The sequence below is a fragment of the Protopterus annectens genome, chromosome 11.part0 (genome assembly GCF_019279795.1).
Source record: "Protopterus annectens isolate FY-2018-M chromosome 11.part0, PAN1.0, whole genome shotgun sequence".
NCBI lineage: Eukaryota > Metazoa > Chordata > Ceratodontiformes > Protopteridae > Protopterus > Protopterus annectens.
Genome location: NC_056745.1, coordinates 1,306,757,893 through 1,306,770,392, shown reverse-complemented (window position 1 = coordinate 1,306,770,392; position 12,500 = coordinate 1,306,757,893). Strand labels below are relative to the sequence as shown.

The 12,500-nt window shown below is 36.2% G+C and overlaps 1 protein-coding gene across 1 annotated transcript in view; it reads left to right on the top strand.

Moving 5' to 3' along the window:
* Positions 1 to 12,500, top strand: part of OPN1SW (opsin 1, short wave sensitive) — a 111,971-nt gene that overhangs the window by 26,914 nt on the left and 72,557 nt on the right. The window contains exon 2 of the mRNA XM_044087148.1: positions 9,790 to 9,958. Within this exon, the coding sequence (XP_043943083.1) occupies positions 9,790 to 9,958 (169 nt within the window). The remainder of the gene's footprint in view (positions 1 to 9,789; positions 9,959 to 12,500) is intronic.

Below are 12,500 nucleotides of genomic sequence, written 5' to 3'. Positions count from 1 at the left end.
TTTTATAGAAAAAGATGGTATTATTGGATATATTTTGTGAATTAAACAACACAAGAACCCTGACACTTGACAGTTCAATAGCAGGCAAAAGAAAAAGCAAAGTAAACTTAAAAAACTCCAAAACACTTTTAATATTAAACAAATAAAACAAATAAATGTGGTTTAGCGCTTTTGTCAGTACATTGAGGGGTGGAGTTCATTTACTTAAAAAGTATTTAAACCAGTTTTTACTTTGTTTTGTGGTCCTGAAGATGTCAATGTACGTAATCTTAATCTTGTCTAAGTAATCGTATTATTGTATCAGGAAATACAAATGCTTCCATTTCCATACTCATAAAATCCAAGTTTACTCTGTTGAATGCTTTCCCTGCATCAATACCCACCAACAACAGCATTATTTTCTTACAATTTGCTTCACTCTGGATCATCATTGTCCTATTAGTGTTGTCAAATGTTTACCTCCCCTCCACAAAACCACATTGATCTATATCTATAAATTTTGGCATCATCTTTGCTATTCTTTCAGCCATTATAGACATAAACATGCTGTAATCATGGCTTAAAAATGAAACGGGCCTATATGAAGTTGGATCTGACAGGTGTTTACCTTCTTTAGGTATTCCAGCCACCACAGCTTTTTTAAGGATGTTGGTGCCTCCCCTCCTTTTAAAATACTGTTAAAACATTTCAGATCTTTATCACTTTCTTCCCTCCTAGCTAACAAAATCCCACCGGAATAACATCTATTCCTGGAGACTTTCCTGTAGGTTGGTTGTGCATCACTATTTTTATCTCATCTCCTCCTATCTTAACTGTTAATTGTTGAACCTCATCTACCTCGAACTTTGACATATTTAAGTCTCCCATAAATATTTCCATTTGTGCTTTTTCTTGATTTCTGTACTTCTCTGCTTTATGCAAATGTTCATAAAACTTCTAAAATATCTCTAATACCTCTGTAGGATCTCTGGTTGTTTTTTCTGTTGTCTAAATGTTGTGCCAAAAGTTTTTGTGCTCTGGAGTTATTATCAAAAAACAGTTGCTTAACAGCAATCCTTCTAAACTTGTGCATATTATCCAGGTACTGCCTTATTTTCTATTTAGCACAATTGCACCTCTTTTTGTTCTGAAATTCCTCTTATTCTGTAATTCTTTAACCTTTATTAGCCCCCTCTAAATAATTTTTTATGACTTCATAACCAGATCTTTTTTATTTTATTTCTGCCCTATTTTTAAACTCCAATTTTATTTCACCCCACTCAGTAGCTATAACTTCTGGAGTACTTTCTATCTTCTGTAATAACTTTGGAATAATTTCTACTATCCATTCCTTATATTTCTCTCTTTTTAACAGGTAGATGAGGAAGTGCCAGTGTCTCATCTTTACTTTATTACCCTGCATTTTTATCTTTATAATTGCTGGTGCATGATCTGAAATAGTTATTGGATGTTTGTCAAAGTTTTCAATTAAATGTACATGTTCCGATGAAATATAATTTCTGTCTTGTTTAGCCTAATTATTGTATTTTGGGGAATATATGCAAATTCTGTTTGCATTTATACTACTGAATTCACACCTTTCATACCAAATATTTTCATAATTTTCTTCAGAAATCTACCCTCTTTTGTTATATTTTCCCTTCTAGGCTCAGATACATCTTTATTGTTGCAAATCAAATTCCAGTCCCCACCTTTAAGTAATATTTCCTGCTGAAAGCTGATTATTTCTCCCATTTTTTAAAGCTCCATAATAGCAATTTTAGTCGGAATATAAATAGATGCCAGTATAATTCTCATCTCTTGCCAGTAGCCCCTTACTATCACAAATCGGCCATTATTATCTTTTTACCCTCTTCTATCACTATTGGAGCTCTTGTAGCATCTAATATAAGTATTTCTCTTTTCCTTTGTCCCTAATGTTCTGCTTAATATCCATCCTGAAATCCTTTCTTTATCAAATTCACATGCTCAATCTTTTCCAAATGTTCTCCTGTAACATTACAAGGCAAAGTCAAGTCAAGTCAAAGAAAACTTTATTGTCATTCAGAACTACACAGCAGTGTAGCTGAACAAAATTACAATGCTTTGTTCTCAATGCAGGAAACAGTTGCACATATAGATAGAGAAAAAATAATAAAATATCACAGTCGAAATTTAATAAGTAGCAATTTGTAAGTAAAGTAGGACAGCAGTGACCCACACCCATCCCAGAACAGAAGACAAGGAACAATATGAAGGTAATATTGTCAAAGTAAAGTTGAAACAATAGCAGCATATCTATGAATAGACTGAATTATTGCAAAGTTTGTATATTGCAGTTTACAGTTCTTCAGTGTGTAGGTGAGCTACCTTCATATTGCACTTAGTTATTGCAGATCCATAAAATAAGCCTCTTGAGGCTAGTTATGCAACAGATGTCATGGTTCATTTTTCCAAAAAAGTTCAACAGTCTAACGGAATGTGGAAAGAAACTGTTTTTTTGGTCTGGTGGTCTTACAATGCAGGCTTCTGTATCTTCTGCCAGAGGATAGGTGAGTGTAGAGACCATTGGCAGGATGTGTCGGATCGCTGGAAATCTTTCTGGCCCTGTCTATGCACTGGCATTTGTGTAGATCTTCCAGAGGAGTAAGGGAGGTGCCAATGATTCTTTCTGCTGACCTTACAACTCTCTTGAGAGCCTTCCAATCCTGATTATTTCAGCTACCATACCAGACTGCAATGCTGTTGGTCAGGACACTTTCAATGGTGCCCCTATAAAAGGTCTGAAGTATGGAGCTTGGTAATTTTGCCTTCCTAAGTTTCCTTAGAAACTACAAGCGTTGCTGAGCTTTTTTGACTGTGCTACATACATGGACTGACCAGCATAAGTTCTCCGTGAGATGAAGACCTAAGAACTTTGTACTCTTGACCCTTTCCGCTGTCATCCCTTTCATTACTAGAGGTTTGTGTGGTACTTGAGATATTCTGAAATCAACAATCAACTCCTTTGTCTTGCTGACATTCAGTGCTAGATTGTTGCTCTCACACCAAACCAGTAGTTGATCAATCTCATTCCTGTAGGAGTCCTCCTCTCCGTCTTTGACCAGGCCTATAACAGTGGTGTTATCCACAAATTTGATGATCCTATTCATTTCATGTGTGGCCATGCAGTCATGTGTCAGCAGAGTGAAAAGGAGAGGGCTTAAGTCACACCCCTGTGGTACTCCTGTGTTCAGGATGATACTTCCGGAGCTGTTGCCTCCCACATGAACCTTTTGAGACCTTTCAGTAAGGTAGCTCAGAATCCAATTGAATAAATGAGAGTATATGCCCAGATGAAGTAGCTTCAATATCAGATTCTGAGGGACCACAGTGTTGAAGGCAGAACTGAAATTGATGAATAGCAGTCTTGCATAGCAGTTTTTGCCTTCTAAGTGGGTCAGTGTTTCATGGAGAGCTAGTGAGATGCCATCCCCTGTACTGTGGTTTATCCTGTATGTGAATTGCAGTGCATCCAGTGACACAGTTAAGATTGAGGCTATGTGATATTTGACCAGCCTCTCCAGGCACTTCATTATTATCAAGGTTAAAGCAACTGGTTGGTAGTCATTCAGAGTTGTTGGCTGTGGTTTGCAGTCTGCATCTCTTAATTTAATTAAATATTTTTCCTTTTTGTCTATACTTGGCAGACAATTCACATACCATGATAATTTGGAAAGTGTCAACATTATGGTAAGAAGTCATTATTCCCAACTATTATATATGGCAACTTTTTAAATGTGTATTTCCAGCTTTTGTGATACATGCATCACTAATCATCAACATTGGAACTTATGTCATATTTTACAAAACTTTTTGTTTTAATAAAACCCCGCAAAAAAAACAAACAAAAAACCCCCCAGAATACTGCCATAACCCACTAACGTAATATAAACACACACACAACTATGTACAGCTCCAAATAATGAATGAAATAATAGGAACATTTGTCCCAAATAGACACCTGCTAACACAGGTCTTAATTAACTTGAAATTGAGGTTATCCATGCTAAAGAAACATTTTGTTGCTCGTGAGTTTGTTCTTTTTATCTTTATTCACCTTCCAGATTTGGAAACATCTTGCATGATTTAAGAAAACATTAACTGGCTTTTTATTGTTCTATTATCAGACTGTCTCTATGGAAATGTAAGAGAAAAAATGTAGTCTTCTGCTGCAGCCTGAAAGAAAGACAACCTGAAACATTTATTGCTAGAGGAAAACTTTTCATTATATTCACTGCTCTTATATTTTCTTGTTTCCACTTAAAACTTGTTATTTGATTAAGCCAAGGATCTTAGTCCAGACATTCACCTATGCAAAATAAGTAAGAGAATATATATATATATATATATATATATATATATATATATATATATATATATATATATATATATATATATATATATATATATATATATAAAATCTGTGTACAGTTGCACCCCATCCCCCACCTCAGCAACTCAAGTTTACAGCCTATTAACTCAAATATGCTTTTGTTTAGCCTTTCTTCTCTATTTCACTGTAATGACTATGTTTCTTAGAACAACTAAATGTACTTCATTATAAAATATACAATGAAATTGTTTAACTTACTGTTATCTTTGCCTTCTTCTCCCCCTTCCCTCAGTGTCCTTCAAAACACTAATGACATGAAGTGAGGCAAATGCTTTTCAGTTTGCCACGTTTAACAAAGTCAACAAAAGTCCATTCCTTCCACTTTTTGTTATATAGCTGTATTTCACAAATGTGATTGATGCTGTCCTTCTTCCTGTTCATTTCTATCTCCCAACTCCAGAATCCAGTTCAATTTCAAGGTACTCCCAATACTTCTAGTCAGCTCCTGTGGTTTTCTCTGTCTCTTGAGCATTTTCCTTTGGAACAGTGGACAAGATTTCACTGGCAAAGTCTCTCCATGTGCTTTATTATCAGAAGAATGAGAAGCAGAGTCTCTTTCTGCTTGATGGCTCACTTTTTGTTGGACAAACATTTGTCTTTCCTCCTTAGCCTGTTCTGCATCAAAAAATTACTTTAATCCTGCAGGAAAAAAATATTTTGAAGGCAGCTGGATACAGCAGCTTGAATCTCACATCTGCCTATCAACATTCCCTGATAACTGAAATAAATGTATTTCTCTTCTGCCTTGTGTACAGTGACTAATCATTTTCTACAAACATTCTACTGTCTCCAACTTTTAATACTTTGCCTTTTTACCACAGTACAACTGGTAGGTTTGCATCCTTACTAATACAGGTCTTGGCTGCTTTCTCATGGCCACATTTAGAGCATACTCACAGTGTGCCCTTTCAATTAACAGTTCCTGCTGTGGAATACCAGTCCAGTTGCTTATTTGTCTCTTCATAAAATTAATACAGTCTGTTACTTCTGGTTTCTCTGGTACACCAGAAAATCTCAGATTTCCATATGTGCTGTGTGCTCTAACTCTACCATTTTTTGAAAAATCTCTTCTTGAGCAGTCTCATACTCAGCCAGCCTTTTCTTCATTTTGACCTCAGATTTTTGCAGTTTTATCAGCTCATCTGAATGTCTGTTTAAAGCTTCTTCCATTTTTTCAGTCTTTTGTTATTTGAGCTGGTATACCTCTTCAGTGTTTTGTTTATTTTAATCAGCTTTGAGCACATTTAACCTATGTTTCCTTTATATTACTGGTAGACGCCTTACACCAAGGCTGGAACTTGAACTGCTTTTGGCCAAATAGTTACATAATTCTTCCTAGTCAGTGTTTTCTCTTTGCCTTTCTAGTTGATTTTCTTTCAGGCTCACATAGTTTCTTTTTTACTGGCATCCAGCCAATGTACTTACTAGCCAGTAACTGAATTTACTAAAAGTGACAGAGTTCCTGGCCCTTGTGTTTAAGTTTCTTTTTCCACATTGGGAGATCTGAAGTTACGCTCTTGATTAGTGTGCAGTCATCTTGGAAAGTCCTTATTTTCAGTTTCTTAGTCAGTTCATGAAATATTGATGAAAACAGACTAATCTAGTACAAGTGCTTTCTATTCTTGTTATGGATTATACCTTCTCTTTTGTCAATGTAGGTTCTTGGTGTGTTTGCATACCCAGTGGCAATAGCTTCCTGTCTTTCCAACTGTTTGTCAGCTACAGTATAGATTTAGGCCATCTCTCTTAGTCTCAGCATAAGTAATAGCTTATCTTATCTGTCATAATAATATCTCTGTTTTAATAACTCCAGTGATGTGGCAGGATAAAGTCCTGACTATGTCCCAGGTGACCTGGGTTTGATTAGAGGTTAGAACATGTGACAGAGTTGTCAAAGAAGGATGGATAGGCCCAGTTAGGGAGAGGGCAGGGTGGAACTGGTGATGTATTGCCAATATTTCTCTGAAAAGGGGCAATGATGCTAATGCATAGCCTGGCATTAGGCTAATGCCTTATGGTAGCCTTCGACTTGGGAGTATGGAATAATGTAGGCATTGTAGGTCTCTGTGGTGATTTAGATCACATGCCCCCCTTCACACCCATGGGTAGGGCTAGGCCATTATAATTGTCCTCATTGCCAGGATGCTGTGCTGGCAGGACACAAAGCACCCTCATGGCTATCTAAATGATGCCCCTGTCTGGCTAACTCTTGTCCTAGCACTGGATGAAATCCCCTGTGCAGGGGAATGAATGAGTTGTGTCAGGTTGGAGGGAAGCATGATTGCAGGCAGGATTGGGGGGTGCAGAAAACTATTTCTGTTTCTGCTGAATACTTGTCATATAAACTGGACATTTGGAATTTGTTCTTGTTGAAGAAGAACAGAAGATGCTGGTAATTTTGCTCTAATTCTCTTCCCAATCAAAAACCGTGACAGTAAGTCTTCTCTGTTTAAATAGAGCACTTCTGTATTCAAGTGTACAAGATAACAAGTTATGCTTTGAGCTAGAAACACATTTTCACAATACTCTTCATTGGTTGATTCTTTCAACGTATCTATTTGATTGAGGATACCAAGGTGAAGTTGTGATATGCTGAAACTTCCACGGCTTTAAAAACCTTGAAATTCATGGCTTAAAAACAATGTCTGGGATGCCAAAATCTGAAAAAAAATCACTTCATCAGTGGTATTAAAACAGTTTAAGAAGAGTTATTTTTTTGACATGATGACCTGTGGATACTCAATATATTAGTCAGAGTCAGTACAGATACAATACTGACTGTCTTAGAACTGGAATAAATCAGAAACTGCTTAACTCCATGGTCTGTCTGGAATTTCATGTAGTGATATTGTATCTCTGGGATTGTTCTTTGGTACATGTTACAAATCTGTCAGTTATTTGCAATTTGTTCAAATATTATTCACATTTGTGTCCAAAAAATTCTTTGGACTTAATTCCTAAGTGTGCTTCATGTATTTTCTCTAACATTAGCTTAGATACAATACCGACTGTCTTGGAACTGGAATAAATCAGAAATTACTTCAATCATAGGTTCATAGGTAGGTACTAGGCTATTGGCCTTAGGGCCTATACAAGCCTAGCCAAAAAGGAACCCTGGCTTTCGCCACCCAATAAAATTATTTTCCTGTGCCCCTGTCAAGCAGAACCACAGAAGTGATCTGTGTTGTTCACTCCATAGTCTGTCTGGAATTTCATGTAGTGATGTTGCATTTCTGGGGTTGTTTCTTTGGTACATGTTACAAATCTGTCAGTTATTTGCAATTTTTTCAAATATTATTCACATTTGTATCCAAAAATTATTTGCACTTAAAAATTCCTAAGTGTGCTTCATGTATTTTATGTAGCATAAGACAATGTAGTTTATTTGGCACAATAACTTTGTTAGAGTTGAGCATAAATTTTTCTGATTCATGAATTTTGTCAAAACAAGTCTAATAGACTTGCATTTACTATGAAACATTTTTTCTATCACTTGGACATCCTATTAGTATCATATTTCTGTCAACTATAGCTCTAAGTCATTCTTTATTTGAGAAAGAAATATTGAAAAATTGGAAAACCCAATAAAAAATTGACATATTTTCTCAAAAACATCAAATAAAATATTTGTATTCTATTTCTCATTTGTGCTTTGTGATTCTGTATCACTGCATTTTGCACTCTGTTTATCACATTGTGAATTCACTTACTTCTGCCAGTATATTAGGTTAATGAACTGAAACAGCTTGAAATAATAGCTTGTACTCTGTCTTTGAATACACAACGCATCTTTGTTTGACTCAGTGGTTTCAATTTATGTGCAGATTAAGTCCGTAATGAAGCATTTGCCTCAATCAGTGAAATTATCAAGTCCATTAATTTGAGTACACTCTGTTGTAATATGTTCAACCCACAGTATCTTGTTTAAATGTAGTAACTCTACCATTATACTCATCTTTTCAGTCTAGTTACTTTTACATTGGCAACATTTAATTTTTTTGAGCTCAGTGAGAAAAATATGCATGCAGTCTCAACACATAACAGTATTTACAGATAAGTCACTTTTTACTGTGTGTAGTAAGTCTGTTCTTTGCTTCTGCAAACTCCTTGTGCAGTACTTAATGTGTGCATCGCTGGTCTCTTTTGCACATTGTACAATGAACTCTTTGCCTATCATTGCATACTCCACATATGATATACAGTTTGCCCGTTCCCTGTCATACCATGCCTTTGCTTCAGGTGGTAATGAGAAGAAAGCTGTATGTGTTGTTCCACTGAACTTCACACATATAGTAGCAGTTGGCTGTACTATTAATTTCTTAGGGCTGATAATTTTCTGAAAAATAATTTTGATATAGATGATGACATCAGACATCAGCAGAATTCTCTACCCTTTTATTTTTGTAATTCAAAGGACTTCAATTTAGCCATGAATATGTCTCAGATCTGTGATAGAGGGGAACAGATGGGCAGTGTGCTTCATAAAGGTGAGCATAAGCCACAGATGTAATGGATGACAAATCTGAGTGTGATTGGTTATGACACACTAGCACCAGCTGACAGAGTTTTAGTGGTAGGCAATAGGGTAAAGTTACCAACAGAAACAAAGAAATACATACACTATTTTTGGAGATTTTTGGAGAATGTGATGTTTAGTTTTCTTGTCAGTAAATAATGGACTACTTAAAGAGATTTCAAACGTCATGCAGAGAGTACTTCTAGACATTTATGAATTAAAAAAAATCATGATGCCAGACGTGAGATGGCAAACAGTGCAACTTGACTTCAGTTACACTTGGGAATAGTTGGTGTCCATAATCTCAGAATATCTGGTACCAATAGACTCCAGCATGATAAGTATGGATACTGACAGGCCATGGTCACAGTGAGTGCTGGAATAAGTATGGCTACTGTCCACTAAAAGGTGAGAGATGTTAATCACTGCATGTAAAGGCTAAGCTCAGGGATACAAATAACACATGCTGAATACCTCTGTTTGCCACAACAACCACACCCTTTATTATGTTAGGATTGACAGGCACATCCATCGATCCACCCACAACTTCTTTCTCCCATTTTTGCACATGGGTCAGGGTGTCACTTCAACAGTGACAATCATCTGGAGCCAAGGTTTAGATTTTTTTATGTAATTGTTCTTGTTTATTTTTTTTAATAAGATCATTGCTTCAGATAGTCACGCTTGCTTTGCAGGATAGCTTGGTTGGATGCTAGGATATGCCAACTGAGCAAAGGCAGATTGATTTTAATATAAATAAATAAATAAATAAATAAAGACTCTTCATGAATGCCTGCTTAAACATGTGGGCACTGTTTAATATGAAATACTTTACTTTGGATTTCTGCTTTCTTTTCAGGTCTTGTAACAGGATGGTCTCTTGCTATGCTGGCTTTAGAACGATACCTTGTAATCTGCAAGCCAATTGGCAACTTCCGTTTTGGCTCAAAACATTCAATGATAGCAGTGGCTGCAGCTTGGGTAATTGGAATAGGGGTTTCAATCCCTCCTTTCTTTGGATGGAGCAGGTGAGGTTAACGAAATCTAAATAAATTACATAAAGTTTCAGATTGCTTATTAACAAAATGATTTGAATAATCAGTATTTCTAATGAAACTTCAGTGATATCCCATCAAGGATTAGTTTTCCTATCTTGTACCACATAAGTACTGACAGGGTCCAGCTCTACCCAACCCAGAAGTAGACAAAACAGGTATCTGACAATGAGTGAATGAATGATTGAACACTCAGCAGAAGAAAAACGAATACATAAAATGACAACATGCTAGCATAGCTTACTTGCTAACATAAGGATCACTCACTAAATCTGGACATTCTAAAGATCTTGACAGGATTCTTACTACCTACAGGTTATAGATTTGTAGATGGAGATGTATTGTGATAAACAACTCAGATAACTTCTCTAATTCTTTAATTGTAATGTCAGAACTATACATATGATCTAATGGAATTTTGTCAGATGATCACACAAATTTCAAAAGGAAAAAGATCTAAAAATAATGTATTTCAAAGGAATCATGTGGGTAGCAGTTCATCCTGAATGGTAATCCAACTAATATTTGTAAATTTAGTTTATAAACAGGCATTTTCCATCTAATTGTATATAACTCCGCGTTTATATTACCTCTTCGAAATGTTACTGCATTAAAGTAATAAATGTCGAACACAATTGATCGATGCTGTAAAATATCGAACGAGTATAAAAAAACAAAAAAGAACAAACAAAAAAAACTAAAGGGTGTAGGCAGGGGGACTTGCCCCCCCCCCCACACCCCCTGCTACTTAAATATACCAACTCCGAGACCGCACTACATTGAGGTAAACAGAAATCTCCCCCTACGGAGATTTCTGTTTACCTGGCCGATATTCTTCGCTTTTGATATTGGTGTGCCGACAATATCAGATTCAATATTGTCGGCTTGCGACAATACAATATAGACCCATAACTCCAAGTACTACTTATTAGTGTTTCTACATAAGCAGATGCAAATCTCATGGAAAGGCTTTTATATATTTAGTTTTAAATCTGCTGGGAAGGTTCTTTTCTACCAAACCTATCCAAGACATGAGCCATCCATTGGTCAGAAACCCACCCCCTGAAGTGGGGGAGGGGGCAACCCCCCACACCCCAAACTTATATATACCAACTCTGAAATCACCATACCTCAGAGAAAAGGAAATATTTCTGGAAATGACCATTTTAGACTTGGCATATGTAAGTCCATTTTTTCAGCCATTTAGTCCCTATGTTTCGGAACTCACTCTAGCAGGTTGTGACATTTCAAATGACTACTGGTACAGTGGCTCTTCAATTCTTTTAGCTCAAAGTCTAGCTGTGACAAATGTCACTACCACCTGTTTGGCTCATGCAGTCAAAATTGCTCCTTGGCTGCTGCATGACCTTTGAATTCTCTGTAATGAAATGTAAAAGGCTTACCAGATAAGACAAGCATTACTAATCTTTCATAAAAAAAAATTCCCATTAGGACTGATAGTAAAAGCTAGTAGCTAAGGTCTAAAAAACAACAGCTGGAAAGCATATGGTGGACTACCATGATAACCTGCTCCTTTCTGGAAAATATCAAGTTCCTCCAAAACTACAGAGCTGCAGTCTTTCAGAGACATTGTTTTAGGACAGAGACTGGCCTTTTTTATCCAATTAGTAAATATGTAGGTGATCTGATCTTTAGCAGCTATGACCCAGGATATTCAGAAAATATAGTGTAGTTTACATACACAAGCATATAGCAGTACTATAAACAGATAATATGTGCAATCAGATTTATACCTGGTTGCTCAGTGTAATCTTTTAAGTTGTATCCCTGTAGCATTTGTAAATGTGAATTCCTTTCATATGTACCTTGAGTTCTGCAGAAAAGGTAGTATTAGATGGTTGAGAGCTTACTACAGTGCAAATTTATTTTCATAACTTACCATCTCTTACAGAAAAAGACTGTCAATTGACAATAATTTGAAGGGAAAGCAATTTTCAGTAGTGATATAGAGGAAGAGTTAAGAATTCTTGATGGTGTCTCAGAAACAGCACACCTGTAAAAGACGGATTGAGAAAGTTTATGTATGAGAAAACTCACAGCCAGACTTAAACAGTGTAGAAAAGACAGCCACTTAACGTCTTGCAAATGTTATGCATTGATAGTGTTGGTGTGGTAAAAGAACAAAATGTAAGACTCTGTTAACTCATGGCTGAGGATTGGAGCAGAACAATATGGGAGACAGCATGGAAAGCGTACTCAGTAAGTTCTGTCAATAAATGAAAAGTCTTACCAAAGTTAAAACTGGCTCCCGGGAGAGTAGATGGGAATTAACTGCATGAGATTTTCATATGAGAAGATACAGTAATCTGAAGATGGTCACCATGTGTAGAAAAAGACTTGGATAGCTCCAGCTACAGAGGGTGAAACAAATAATCATATCCTTTGTTAAACTAAAAAAACGTCTTTGCTAGATTCCTGAGATCCACATATTTTTATAGACTAAATTGCGCAGGTTATAACACTGCGGTCAAATTAAATAAATGTTGTTTGCCTG